This window comes from Podarcis bocagei (assembly GCF_964188305.1).
Source record: "Podarcis bocagei genome assembly, chromosome: 4".
Lineage (NCBI taxonomy): Eukaryota > Metazoa > Chordata > Lepidosauria > Squamata > Lacertidae > Podarcis > Podarcis bocagei.
Window position 1 is genome coordinate 9,891,505 of NC_138128.1, and position 12,825 is coordinate 9,904,329.

The window sequence follows — 12,825 nt, forward strand, 5'->3', positions numbered from 1 at the left end:
TATGCCAAAGCATTTTTCTCCCTTTTCTGTAATCAATCCCATGTACCTTTACAGGTACAAGGTCAAAACAACTGTATCGAAGGCCAAAACAAATAAATATAGAATGTTTAGAACAAGACCTAACAGCCATATTACCCAGTTCATAGAAAGCTAAACTTCTAATCTCAGACACTTTCTCTTTGATACCTCTTTTAAACCATCCACTGTGCTATAATAAATATAAATTTGAACAATTTAAAGACTGGGAGAAACAAGGACTTTATTCCTTTAAATATATTTTCTCTGGACGTAATCCCATATCAAATGCTGAAATGAAGGGAAAGCTAGGTTCCACTAGACATTCATGGTTACAAATACAACATTTTATTTCTATAAAAAGAGGTGACTAGACACTAGAGCATTTACATGTATTGAGAATTTAATTTCTCAAAGATCATTTACAGATAAAGAATTGTTATCAGAACTTTATAGCATATTATTATTAGAAATGAGAGGCTCCCTGTCTTGAATAAACCTTGGAACGTGACTTAAACATAACTATTGATCCAGCAAAATGAGGTGAAGTGTGGGAGAGGGTGCCCTTTCATTCAGTATTGACCAGGTTGAGGGATAACTTGTTTAAGCTGATCCACAGTTTGTATCTGACTCCCTACACTCTTAGCAAAATCACAGAAACCACCAGTTATCTATCCTGTAGACGGTACGGGGAGACAGGTATCTTCTATCCTATGTGGTGGACCTGCCCAGTGGTCCAGGATTTCTGGGCAATGATATTTCACAAAGCTGGTATAATAACAAGCCAAATAATAAAACCTAACCCCTTGATAGCACTCCTGTGTGTACATGAAGGGGACCTACTGACTATTTTGTGGCAGCAAGAATCATAATTGTGAAGCCTTGAGCAATGGCAAGCTTGAAAATGATTAATAACTGGTACAGCCAGGCCCTAATGGAAAAACTGACAAAACAGACTAGAAAAATAACAAATAGAAGTAGTATAGACACATTCAATGAACACTGGTGTAGGTTTTATTTCATATTTGTCCCAGCTATAACATGCCTGAAGTCAACCCTCAACATGCAGAAGATTTCGGAGGGATCCCTTGAGGTGACTTGTATACGGTAGTTATAAACTTATGTATACCATGCTTGGTACAGTGGTACCTCGGGTTACATATGCTTCAGGTTACATATGCTTCAGGTTACAGACTCCGCTAAGCCAGAAATAGTACCTCGGGTTAAGAACTTTGCTTCAGGATGAGAACAGAAATCGTGCTCCAACAGCACAGCAGCAGCAGGAGGCCCCATTAGCTAAAGTGGTGCTTCAGGTTAAGAACAGTTTCAGGTTAAGTACGGACCTCTGGAACGAATTAAGTACTTAACCCAAGGTACCACTGTACTTTATTTTTATTATTCTATATGATTGGGCCAACTATATGTGTAATTGATATTGATATGAATAGTATGATTGTTTTGTATTGAATTGTTGTATGACTATGTAATGATATTACATTAATGGTTCCTCGTGGGGAAAAGTGACAGGTGGCGTGCTGCAGGGTTCTGTCCTGGGCCTGTTGTTGTACAATGTCTTGGGTGAAGGGATTGAGGGAATACTCGTCAAATTTGCAGACGACACCAAACTGGGAGGGGTGGCTAATGCTGCAGAAGACAGAAGCAGAATTCAAAACGACCTTAATAGATTGGAGCACTGGGTGCAAGCTAACAAAATGAATTTCAAATAGGGACAAATGTAAGGTTCTACGCTTAGGAAGAACCAGATGCACAAATATAGGATGGGGGGCTCCTGGCTTACTAGCAGTACATGTGAAAAGGATCTAGGGGTCCTGGTGGACGACAAATTTAACACCAGTCAACAGTGTGGTGCAGCAGCAAAAAAAAGCTAGTGCTATTCTAGGCTGCATCAACAGAAGTAAAGTGTCCAGATCAAAGGAAGTAATAGTACCACTCTATTCTGTCTTAGTCAGACTTGGAATACTGTGTCCAGTTCTGGGCAGTTCTGGGCACCAAAATTAAAGAAGGATGCTGAGAAACTGGAACATTTGCAGAGGAGGGCGACCAAAATGATCAAGGGTCAGGAAACCAAGCCTTACGAGGAGCTCTTGAAGGAGCTGGGTATGTTTAGCCTGGAAAAGAGGAGACTGAGAGGAGATATGAAAGCCATCTTCAGATATCTTACAGGCTGTCACATGGAGGAGGGAGCATGCTTGTTTTCTCCTGCTCTGGAGGGCAGGATTCGAACCAATGGCTTCAAGTTGCAAGAAAAGAGTTTCCAACTAAACATTTGGAAAAACTTTCTGACAGTAAGATCTATTCAGCAGTGCAACAGACTCCCACAAGCGGTGTTGGACTCTCCTTCCTTGGAGGTTTTTAAGCAGAGTTTGGATGGCCATCTGTCATGGATGCTTTAGCTGAGATTCATGCATTGCAGGGGGTTGGACTAGATGACCCTTGGTGTCCCTTCAACTCTAAGATTCTATGATTTAAAAAATATGATTGTAATGTGATTGTCATTGTCCATTTCATCAACTGCTCTATCCATTTTTTATACATCTAGTCCAGCAGACCAGCTGGGCTCCAAATTGGGATCAGAGTTCTCTGTCCATTATGGCTGTTATGAAGGACATCTGGCAATACCCAGGGGATCCATCAGCATCTATCCCAAGGCAGCTGCTCCTCTCATGTATTCAAGCTCAGGCCTGCTTCTGGACATCCCTGATCTGCAATTCCCACTCTTATTTAATTTATTCCACCCAATAGGTTTTGCTCCTGTACCTTTCCCAATTTAAACAGTCAGTTCTCGCTCTCTCTTCCTCCATTTCTAAAAATTGCTACCAGCCTGACTCAGCCCCCTGAGAGCATCCCTCAGTGTGCACAGGGAATCACATTAATGTTTTATTTTTAAATGATGAGAAAATGATTAATTTGGTGTCCCATGGGATTTCCTGCATATGGATGCTACGTTTGCATAAGGCTTCTTTTTTCTTGCCCTAACAGCAGAATTAGACATAAATTAGTCTCTGTGCTGGTGTAATCTGTGATAAACTGTATTACCATATTCAGGTTTATACACAGTCACCTGCACAGTGTACAAAATGATGCTTACTCCCCTTCCCAATGACTTTTATGGCTTGTCATTTGACATATTAGGATTTCTTCATGCATTACAATTTGAAGATTTCAGGGCTGGTTCTGCTACCTTCGTTTGCGTACATACAAAAATATACTGTAAAATGCTGTATAAAGCAAAAAAGTAAAATCATAGTTGGGCTACACTAGATATAATCCTCAGAGCACACTGTGTTGTGGTCAAGCACAGTGAATTAACTAAGTTTCCTTAAGCATAATAATAATAATAATTCATTATTTATACCCTGCCCATCTGGCTGGGTTTCCCCAGCCACTCTGGGCGGCTTCCAACAAAACACTAAAATACAATAACCTATTAAACATTAAAAGCTTCCCTAAACAGGGCTGCCTTCAGATGTCTTCTAAAAGTTTGGTAGTTATTTTTCTCTTTGACATCTCTTTGACATCTGGTGGGAGGGCGTTCCACAGGGCAGGTGCCACTACCGAGAAGGCCCTCTACCTGGTTCCCTGTAACTTGGCTTCTCACAGCAAGGGAACCGCCAGAAGGCCCTCGGCGCTGGACCTCAGTGTCCGGGCAGAACAATGGAGGTCGAGACGCTCCTTCAGGTATACTTGACCGAGGCCATTTAGGGCTTTAAAGGTCAGCAACACTTCCACTCTCATTCCCTTTCTTCTCTTGGCCTAGGAAAAAAACCTGCTGTAGACCTGTGCTAAGGGCTCTTTCCAGAATCCTGCTTTCAGTACTATCTGCACCTGCAAATGTTTTGGAGTACAATCACTGAATGTCCCATAAATTCCTCCTGAAATCCTGTAACTTTGAACATCACAAATGGTCTGATTTATTTATTGTCCTGATTTTGTTGTGCAAGAGTCCGGAAAGCAACATTGGAGAAGCATTGCAGAGCTGCTACTAAAATGAAATGATATGTGGACAGTCTAATACAAATATACAAATTAATGCATTATAATTGCATTGATAATACGTTGCAGAATATACCCACAAAAATGACACTAACACAAAAAACAGTCAGGAGAGGCCAGGTTATTAAAACTAGATATGTTACTGATATCATGTGAAGCCTGAATTCAATAATCAAGGTATATCATCAGACAATACACACAGCAGAAGGGGAGGGGGGAATCCCATGTAAAAATATGTGTGTGTGTGTGTTTTCTCCTGCGGGTGAGAGAGACCCACTGTATGCAGCTGTCACACTGTTTCCTCATATAGCATAGTGGAGGCGTTGCCAATGTGAGGCTCTCCAGTTGTGGACTACAGCTTCCATCATCCCTACCCATTGACTATGCTGGCCAGGGCTAGTGGGAACTGGAGTCCATCAGCATCCTAAGGGCAACATATTGGCTGCCGTTGCCTGAACTGGGAATTTCCAGGTTCAGTTCTTACTTTTGCTATGAACTCATTAGGCAAGTCACTCTGCCCCAGCCTTCCTACCTGCATTATAGTGTGTGTGTGTGTGTGTGTGTGCGCGCGCGCATGTGTGTTGAGTGTGTGATCAACTTGATCTATGTTACAGGACTGCCCTTTTTGTGTATTTTATGTATTTTCAGGAATAATATCATTAGAGCACTGTTGTAAGGATTACACCAAGATAATATACGCAAAACACTTTAAATGCTCTACAATGTTCTGTGAACCACCCTGAGGTCTTATGATGAAGAGCAGTGTATAAATGAATGAATGAATGTTATATACATGCTAGCTATCATCATCAACATTTTCTTTCTACACAGAAGTGTTTTCTGTGCAGCAAGTTCATCACATTTGCAGTGGTCCATAGGATTTATGCCTTTTTGTTCCTGCAAGTTAACTACTGCATATATGAACTGTCCACCACACACAAGGTAAAAAAAAATATCCAAGCCTTAGCCAATGTCATTTTGTTGAAAGGAAGTACATTTTCCTGCACGCCTTCCCTTTTGCAAGAGGCTCATTTGGTCTGTTCTATGCAGTAGTGTGATTTGTGCTTATTTCATGAATCTTAAGAAAAGACTGAATTAGACCGATCCTGGTACATGTCTATCTTTGCCAGCAAACATGTGATGAAGATCCTGATCTCCCTAGGCATATCTCTCTCTCTCTCTCTCCATCCACGCACCCGCGCGTGCGTCCATGATCCCATTTGTGCTTTCCTCATTCTTCCCTGCCTCTTCCTAGCCATCAGCCTCGAGTGCCTAACCCACATCCATCCCTTTAATAGCAAAGGTGGTGCTGGGAGGCGGAGGAAGAGAGACGGGGTGGGGCGCGCGAGGGAGACGCTTGATGCCTCTGCCTAAGAAAAGGGAAGCGGGGGAAATGCATTCCGGGGCCCTGGGTCCAAAAGATCTCCTTGTGCAAGCCCGCTGCTGCCTGTTCTTCCCAGTCTTGCAACCTTAGGGTCCTCTTGGAACAGCTCTCTTATTCTTATTATCATCACTCCTACTAGGGATTTTGTAATCCAGGAAAGGTGGCGCCGGGCAGCCGGCTGAGTGGCACCAGGGTTCAGTGTGCCAAGAAGATTTGGGGGGCAGAAGGTTGAGGCCCCCGGCGCCTGTGCGCTTTGGGGAGGACCTGGCGAGGGGCGGGCCAGCGCGCTCAGGATGTGCCCAGCGCCGGCCAATGCCGAAGCCGGTGTAAGACCTACGAAGCCCGGCGGCGGCGGCGGCAGCCGGGAAGGATCCTGCGCGCAGTGGGAGTGGCACAGGCGCCGTGTCTGTGGCTGAGCTACATCTTGGGGGCGGTGTGGGGTGTGGGTAGGCGCTTTCCTCCTCTCTCCTCTCTTGGATGCTGTGTGGTCCTTTCGGTGGGAGATGCTTTGTTGGCTCAAAGAAGAAGAGATGTCGCATCAGGAGCTGAGCCAGCGGCTGGCTACGGTCATCACCCATGTGGGTAAGGAAAGCATCTCTTCCTCTCTCTCTGCCTGCTTTTTTCTTCGATCTCTCCATTATTATTATTATTATTATTATTATTATTATTATTTCTGTGGATGTGTTGGGATCTCCTCCCTGCAGGGCTGCGATGGTGCCATGCTGCTCACTCACAAAGGCTAGGAAGCGTTGGTGTGTCAGTGTTACACCTGGGGAGGGTGCGAGTGTGGCATCCTGGTACATCTGTGCATTGCCCAGAGGGAAGGCGGGGTGGTGCCTCCTCGTGCATCTTCTGTGCCTTGAGCTATCAAATATGGTCGGTGCCTTTCGCCAATTAGCCGGATACCTTTAACGTACAGCTCTGCCTGGCTAATTGTTGCAACTGATGCACTTAAGCGAGCCTGGTGTGATCTGTGTGGTTTTGGTTTGTAACTAAAGGTTCTGGAGGTTACCTTTCGTGCTAAATGTGGCTTCGTCCTACTGAGCTAAATTTGCAGAATGTGTGCAAAGGTTGCACATGCATGAATAATTATTGCAGATGAATTCTAGAAGGCGAAGCCATTTGGGAGCGGGGGGGGGGGGTGGTTGTTAAATGCAGCACGTCCGCGAGCGTCGTCTTGTCAAGCTGAAAAACTGCAACCGGTTGAAACGTTCAGAAGCGAAGCGCAGGTGCTCCCTCTCTCCCAGCCATCTGTGCCGCTTCAGCGGTTCTGGAATAAGGAAGCCGGAGGGTAGCCCCAGCCTTGAATTCTAGATGGATCATTTTCCTGCTCCCTCTTTTTCCCCCTGAATGAGGTTACCGCATGCACATCATCTTCTACAGCTCAGTAATGCCGTCGGCTCATTGGAAAGGGAGCCATGACGCCATGCTTGGCACATTTGACAAGAGAATGCAAAGGAAGAGATGTTCCACCCACAAGAGCCCATTTCGGATTAGAAGATGCAATGTGTTGTATGGCATGCCCATGTCATATAGAAGAAAACACAGCTTTTGCATCTATCGCTGGTTACCCATCTGTGGGCAAGAGGCAGGTGTGGTGTGTCAGAGTAGGACCTGAGAGACCAGGGTTCGAGTCCTCACTCGACTGGAGGGTGACCTTGGCCCACCTCTCAGTTTAACCTACCTCACAGGGATGCTCTGAGGATAGGGTGGAAAGGGCCATATACTCCGCCTTGAGCTTCTTGGAGAAAGGATGAGATATAAATGCAATATCAATTTAAATAAAAAAGTTGCTTTCCATGGGACCCTCCTCCTCTTCCTCCTCTTCCTCACCTTGGCTGCAGCTGTCAATTCAGCTGCTTCTCCTTTTGGACCACCTCCCAGAGGGAGAGGCAATGGATGTTGAAAACTGCTGCTCTTCCTCCATGTTCCTTTCACTGCTCATTTACTTGGAGAGGGAATGTGAGCAGGCAGCAGTGGTGCCAGGAGACTCCAGGGTTAAGCAGTGGAGTTGAATCCTTGAATCTTGGTGGGTTCTCAGCAGTGCCAACCCTCTGATGCCAGCCTTGCTCTGAGCAGGTATCTTCCTACCCCTTTCATTGATTTGCCTCTTTGTTTGCAAAGTCCTCAATGTTGTTAGGGCTTGTGCAAATTACTAAAAAGAAAAGCAGGCCCTGCCCAGAGATCTACAGTCTAATTACTCTTTTTACTAGTAGCTGATGGTGATGATTTCTGCTAGAAAGCAAAGGCACTGATTGGTAGTAGTTCTGTTTGTACAGGGCACTCGAGAAATAAAGGGTAATCTTATTAAATAAAAAATTAAAGGGTCTAGCCACACAAAGCCATTTGTGGAGTGGGTGGGTGTCCAAGCAGTACTTATTTTATATGAGGCTGTTTATCCAAAAATGATGATTATTACTTTTTTATTTATGTATTTCTACAAATTGGTATTCAAAGCAGCTTACAAAAGAAAGTACATCCAAAACATATGTACATTATACCATGCCTGTCCTCTGCCTCTCAGCCTAACCTCTCATGGGTTTTTGTTGTGTGTGGATGAATTGTAGTGATAGAGGACCTTGAGTTCCTTGAGGGAAAAGGTAGGATAAAATTGCAATTAAAATGAATAAAAATGCATTTAATACAAAAACTAAAATAAACCAAATACTTTTAAAAATGGCAACATTTAATACACACACACACACATGTATACAATCACTAAGCAGAACTACTGTATAAAATTGCATGGGATCGGGAGCTCATCTTGGGCAGAAATAAAATTTACCTCTAGTAACCAATGCTTTTGGATGGCAATAATGTCAAAGGGCTGGTTGTTGCAGAAATGCAGGGTCCACCAATTTACATCTCCATCCTGTAGCATTCAAAGAGAGGATACAAATAGGAGTCATCCCGCAGACCTAGTCAGTCATTTATTGAACCAATTGGTTGGAAGCAGTTAAACAAAGGGACATCTCCACAGATTCTCTCCCTGTCCATTTTATCTTAACTCCAAAACCCACATCTAGCTTCCTTTATAGGGCAAGTCTCAAGAACCTTATTTGGTTTTGAACTCTCTTGGGAAGATCCTTTCATTTTCCTTTGAGGACATAGCAATTTTCTTTTAGAATTATTTTGTACCTGCAGCAGGGGTAGTAGTAGCCGGTCCTGCCATAAGCACTCAAGAAGTCCTAATGGGAATGCTATTTGGGAAAGTCAGTGGGGTATACCTCCTCTCTCCTCACTCCAGTACTTGTGTGTGTGTTTGAGACCCACCAGTTTCAGCAGAACTAGACTCCTTCCTAAACAAGATGGAATAGATTATAGAGGACCTTGCAGTGTTTGAAGCACAGATAGTTATCTGCAAATGCATGGCCAACCTGTCTTTCAGATACAGTGGTCAAAATAAAAAAATTCCTTCCAGTAGCACCTTAAAGACCAACTAAGTTAGTTCTTGGTATGAGCTTTCGTGTGCATGCACACTTCTTCAGATACACTGAAACAGAAGTTGCCAGATCCTTCAGATCCCAGGACATTCTATACAAGATCTCAAAGTAGCTGTTTTACTACAAAGGAATTTCAGAAATAGACTGGAAAGAGAAGCTGCTGAATTGCAACTCATTACCAAACTTAAAACCATGGAGAGACCTGGTTTGAACAAAGACATTGGATTCTTATCTCATTATACATGACTAAGCCATTTCTCACCTTCTCACCCCTTGCCTTTTCCTGTAAGACCTATTACAGTCGTTAAGAGTCGTCAACAGGCTCATCTCAGCTATCTGCCAATCTCCCATTCCCACCACCCTTCTGAGTAATACCCCTCCCCACCTTCTCACTATATAGAAGGATCTGGCAACTTCTGTTTCAGTGTATCTGAAGAAGTGTGCATGCACACGAAAGCTCATACCAAGAACTAACTTAGTTGGTCTTTAAGGTGCTACTGGAAGGAATTTTTTTATTTTGACTATGGCAGACCAACACGGCTACCTATCTGTAACTAGATACAGTGGTGTTCATCCTTGAGCCACAAGGGATACACTGGCAGTGGGAGTTCACATAAATATAATGTAGTAATCACAAGATAACTGCAGCCTTGAGTGATATTTTTTAGTGGAGGTAGTCACATGTGTGCCTTGAGAGGTGGGGTTATTTGAGAAATGTGAATTTTGATTATATGCATACGTCATAACTGCATTTACATTACAGATGCAAAGGGAGGAATAGAAGTTTGAGAATGGGGGTGATGTCAAAGTTTGGGCAGCACTCCAAACTTGTTCAGCCAGGCTGTTGTGGCTTTTGTTAGCCTCCTCCATGAGCAGCAAGAGGTTATTTGTGTGGTGATTCCTTTCCATGTCTTTGCAAACCATGTCAGCACCACTGTTAACCTGGGACCTGTGGCACATTCAGGCACCTCTCTTTAATGCACTGCCTGCAGTTAAAGCTTGGCCTAATTATGTTAAATTAGGTTGCTTAGCTCTTTAAAAAAAAAAAAACTAAGCTAGAATCACCATGGAAGCAATTTTAATAGCTCCCAGTTCCATTTAAAGGGTTGTATGTAGTAAATTTGTCTTTGAACTTTGCCCACTCTGTCCTAGACATGCCTTACGTGTGATCTGTATATGCTGTGGGTTTTATTCTCTTGTTTCCAGATGATTTGCTATGGACAGCTTACATTTCACCACATCTGGATGTCGTTTGGCATGTCTCTTTCATTGGCTTTTAAAAATCAAAAAGTGGGCACAGAAGATGAAAGCAATTCATGGACTGCTGGTTGCATTACAGAATTCCTTTAAACAGGAGCTATCAGCTGGCTAAAGAATGAAAGAAAATCATCTGCAAATGGCTAATTTATTGACTAACTTAATTGGCTTTCGAAAGTGGCTTAACTTTAGGCTAATAAAAGCGAGCCAGGAAGGGCTGGGTGATGGGCTCTGCAGGGTGGTGAATGCTTCCCTCTGTGAGGGAGCCTTCCCAGACCTGCTGAAAGAGGCGGTCATTAAACCACTTCTTAAAAAAACATCTTTAGACCCAGCCAGTATGGCCAACTATCGCCCAGTCTCAAAACTTCCATTGTTGGGCAAGGTGATTGAGCGGGTGGTTGCTGCACGCCTGGAGGATGCGGACCATTTGGATCCCTTCCAATCGGGATTCAGGCCTCATCATGGGACTGAAACTGCCTTGGTCGCGCTGGTTGATGATCTCCAGTGGGCTAAGGACAAAGGTGAGAGCTGTTTCCTAGTTCTGCTGGATCTCTCAGCAGCCTTTGATACAATCGACCATAACATCCTTCTGGACCGTCTAGAGGGGTTGGGAGCTGGAGGCACTGTTATACAGTGGTTCCGCTCCTTCCTCCTGGGCCGTGTTCAGAAAGTGGTGGTGGGGGATGAGTGTTCAGACCCCTGGGCCCTCACTTGTGGGGTGCCTCAGGGTTCCGTCCTCTCCCCCATGCTTTTTAACATCTACATGAAGCCGCTGGGAGAGATCATCAGGAGGTTTGGGCTGGGTGTCCATTAATATGCAGATGATACCCAGCTCTACCTCTCTTTCAAATCAGAACCAGCAAAGGCGGTGAAGGTCCTGTGTGAGTGCCTGGAGGCAGTTGGAGGATGGATGGCGGCTAATGGATTGAGGTTGAATCATGACAAGACAGAAGTACTGTTCTTGGGGGACAGGGGGTGGGCAGGTGTGGAGGACTCCCTGATCCTGAATGGGGTAACTGGGCCCCTGAAGGACCAGGTGTGCAGCCTGGGAGTCATTTTGGACTCACAGCTGTCCATGGAGGTGCAGGTCAATTCTGTATCCAGGGCAGCTGTCTACCAGCTCCACCTGGTACGCAGGCTGAGACCCTCCCTGCCCGGGGACTGTCTCGCCAGAGTGGTGCACGCTCTAGTTATCTCCCACTTGGACTACTGCAATGCACTCTATGTGGGGCTACCTTTGAAGGTGACCCAGAAACTACAACTAATCCAGAATGCGGCAGCTAGACTGGTGACTGGGGGCGGCCGCCAAGACCACATAACACCGGTCTTGAAAGACCTACATTGGCTCCCAGTATGCTTCCGAGCACAATTCAATGTGCTGGTGTTGACCTTTAAAGCCCTAAATGGCCTCGGCCCAGTATACCTGAAGGAGCATCTCCACCCCCATCGTTCTGCCCGGATGCTGAGGTCCAGCGCCGAGGGCCTTCTGGCGGTTCCCTCATTGCGAGAAGCAAAGCTACAGGGAACCAGGCAGAGGGCCTTCTCGGTAGTGGCGCCCACCCTGTGGAACGCCCTCCGACCAGATGTCAAAGCGATAAACAACTACCTGACATTCAGAAGACATCTTAAGGCAGCCCTGTTCAGGGAAGTTTTTAATGTGTGACATTTTAATGTATTTTTAATCTTTGTTGGAAGCTGCCCATTACCTGATTTGTTTCCCCATGCCTGCAACCCCCCAAACTCCTGTGCAATGAAGCTATTGTCTGCACACACAAAACTGATGCCTAAAATGTGCAACCCTCAGCATCACTATTATGTTTCCAGATCAGATGAAAGGTAGCTTGAGGGAAAACACATCAGACAGCAGCATCTCTCAAGAAAAGACATGAAATGTATGGATTATAGAATCATAGAGTATGAAGGGTCATCTAGTCCAACCCCCTGCAATGCAGGAATCTCAACTAAATCAGGCTATAATATATTCAAAATACACAAGGAAGGGCAAAAGCTTGCACAGCTTTATGCCCAGTCATCAGGTGTTCCACTTTGCTTTTCAGTCTCTTGGCCACAGCAGATCTCTGAGGAATTAAGCCAGGCCTGGAAATAGTTGCCAGAGCAGACAGATGTTAAGTTGTGGGTGAACATATCAGACGACACAGCAGTTCTTCAAACAGCTCTTGTTTATTCACAGGCCAGAACTGAACTGAACTGAAGGGTTCAGCCAGCCTGCTTAAATAGAGGTCCACTACAACACAACTGTAACAACTTTCTGTAACTATCCAATCACTGAACTTCACTTTCAATCCCTTATTTGCATATGTGGACCTGAGTGAAAACTATCTATAGTATCCCCCTGCTGGCCCAGGGTGAGAACCTCAGTACATAACACACACCATGACTTTAAAGCACATAGCTTCCTCCCCAAAAAAGAATTGTGGGAACTACAGATTGCCCCTCACAGATAAAGGCAATAACGCCCTTAACAAACTACAGTTCCCAGGATTCTCTGGGGGAATTAGCTAATCAGATGCTGATGGAAAGCCCACAAGCAATATATGAGCACACAGTAGCCGATGTGAGATGCAGTCTGCCTTTCCCGCACAACCTATCCCACATTATTATCTATCAGCCACTAAAGTATTATTATTATCAGAAGGTCAGCGGTTCGAATCCCCGCGACGAGGTGAGCTCCCGTTGCTCGGTCCCTGCTTC

General features: G+C 44.7%; 1 protein-coding gene across 4 annotated transcripts in view; it reads left to right on the forward strand.

Annotated features, from left to right (window-relative positions):
• The first annotated feature begins 5,835 nt into the window (after nucleotides 1-5,835).
• Nucleotides 5,836-12,825, forward strand: part of MCF2L2 (MCF.2 cell line derived transforming sequence-like 2) — a 235,307-nt gene continuing 228,317 nt past the window's right edge. For all 4 annotated transcript variants that reach the window (XM_081189996.1, XM_081190002.1, XM_081190003.1 and 1 more), the window contains exon 1: nucleotides 5,836-5,995. In XM_081189996.1, the coding sequence (XP_081046122.1) occupies nucleotides 5,917-5,995 (79 nt within the window). In that variant the 5' untranslated portion in view covers nucleotides 5,836-5,916. The remainder of the gene's footprint in view (nucleotides 5,996-12,825) is intronic.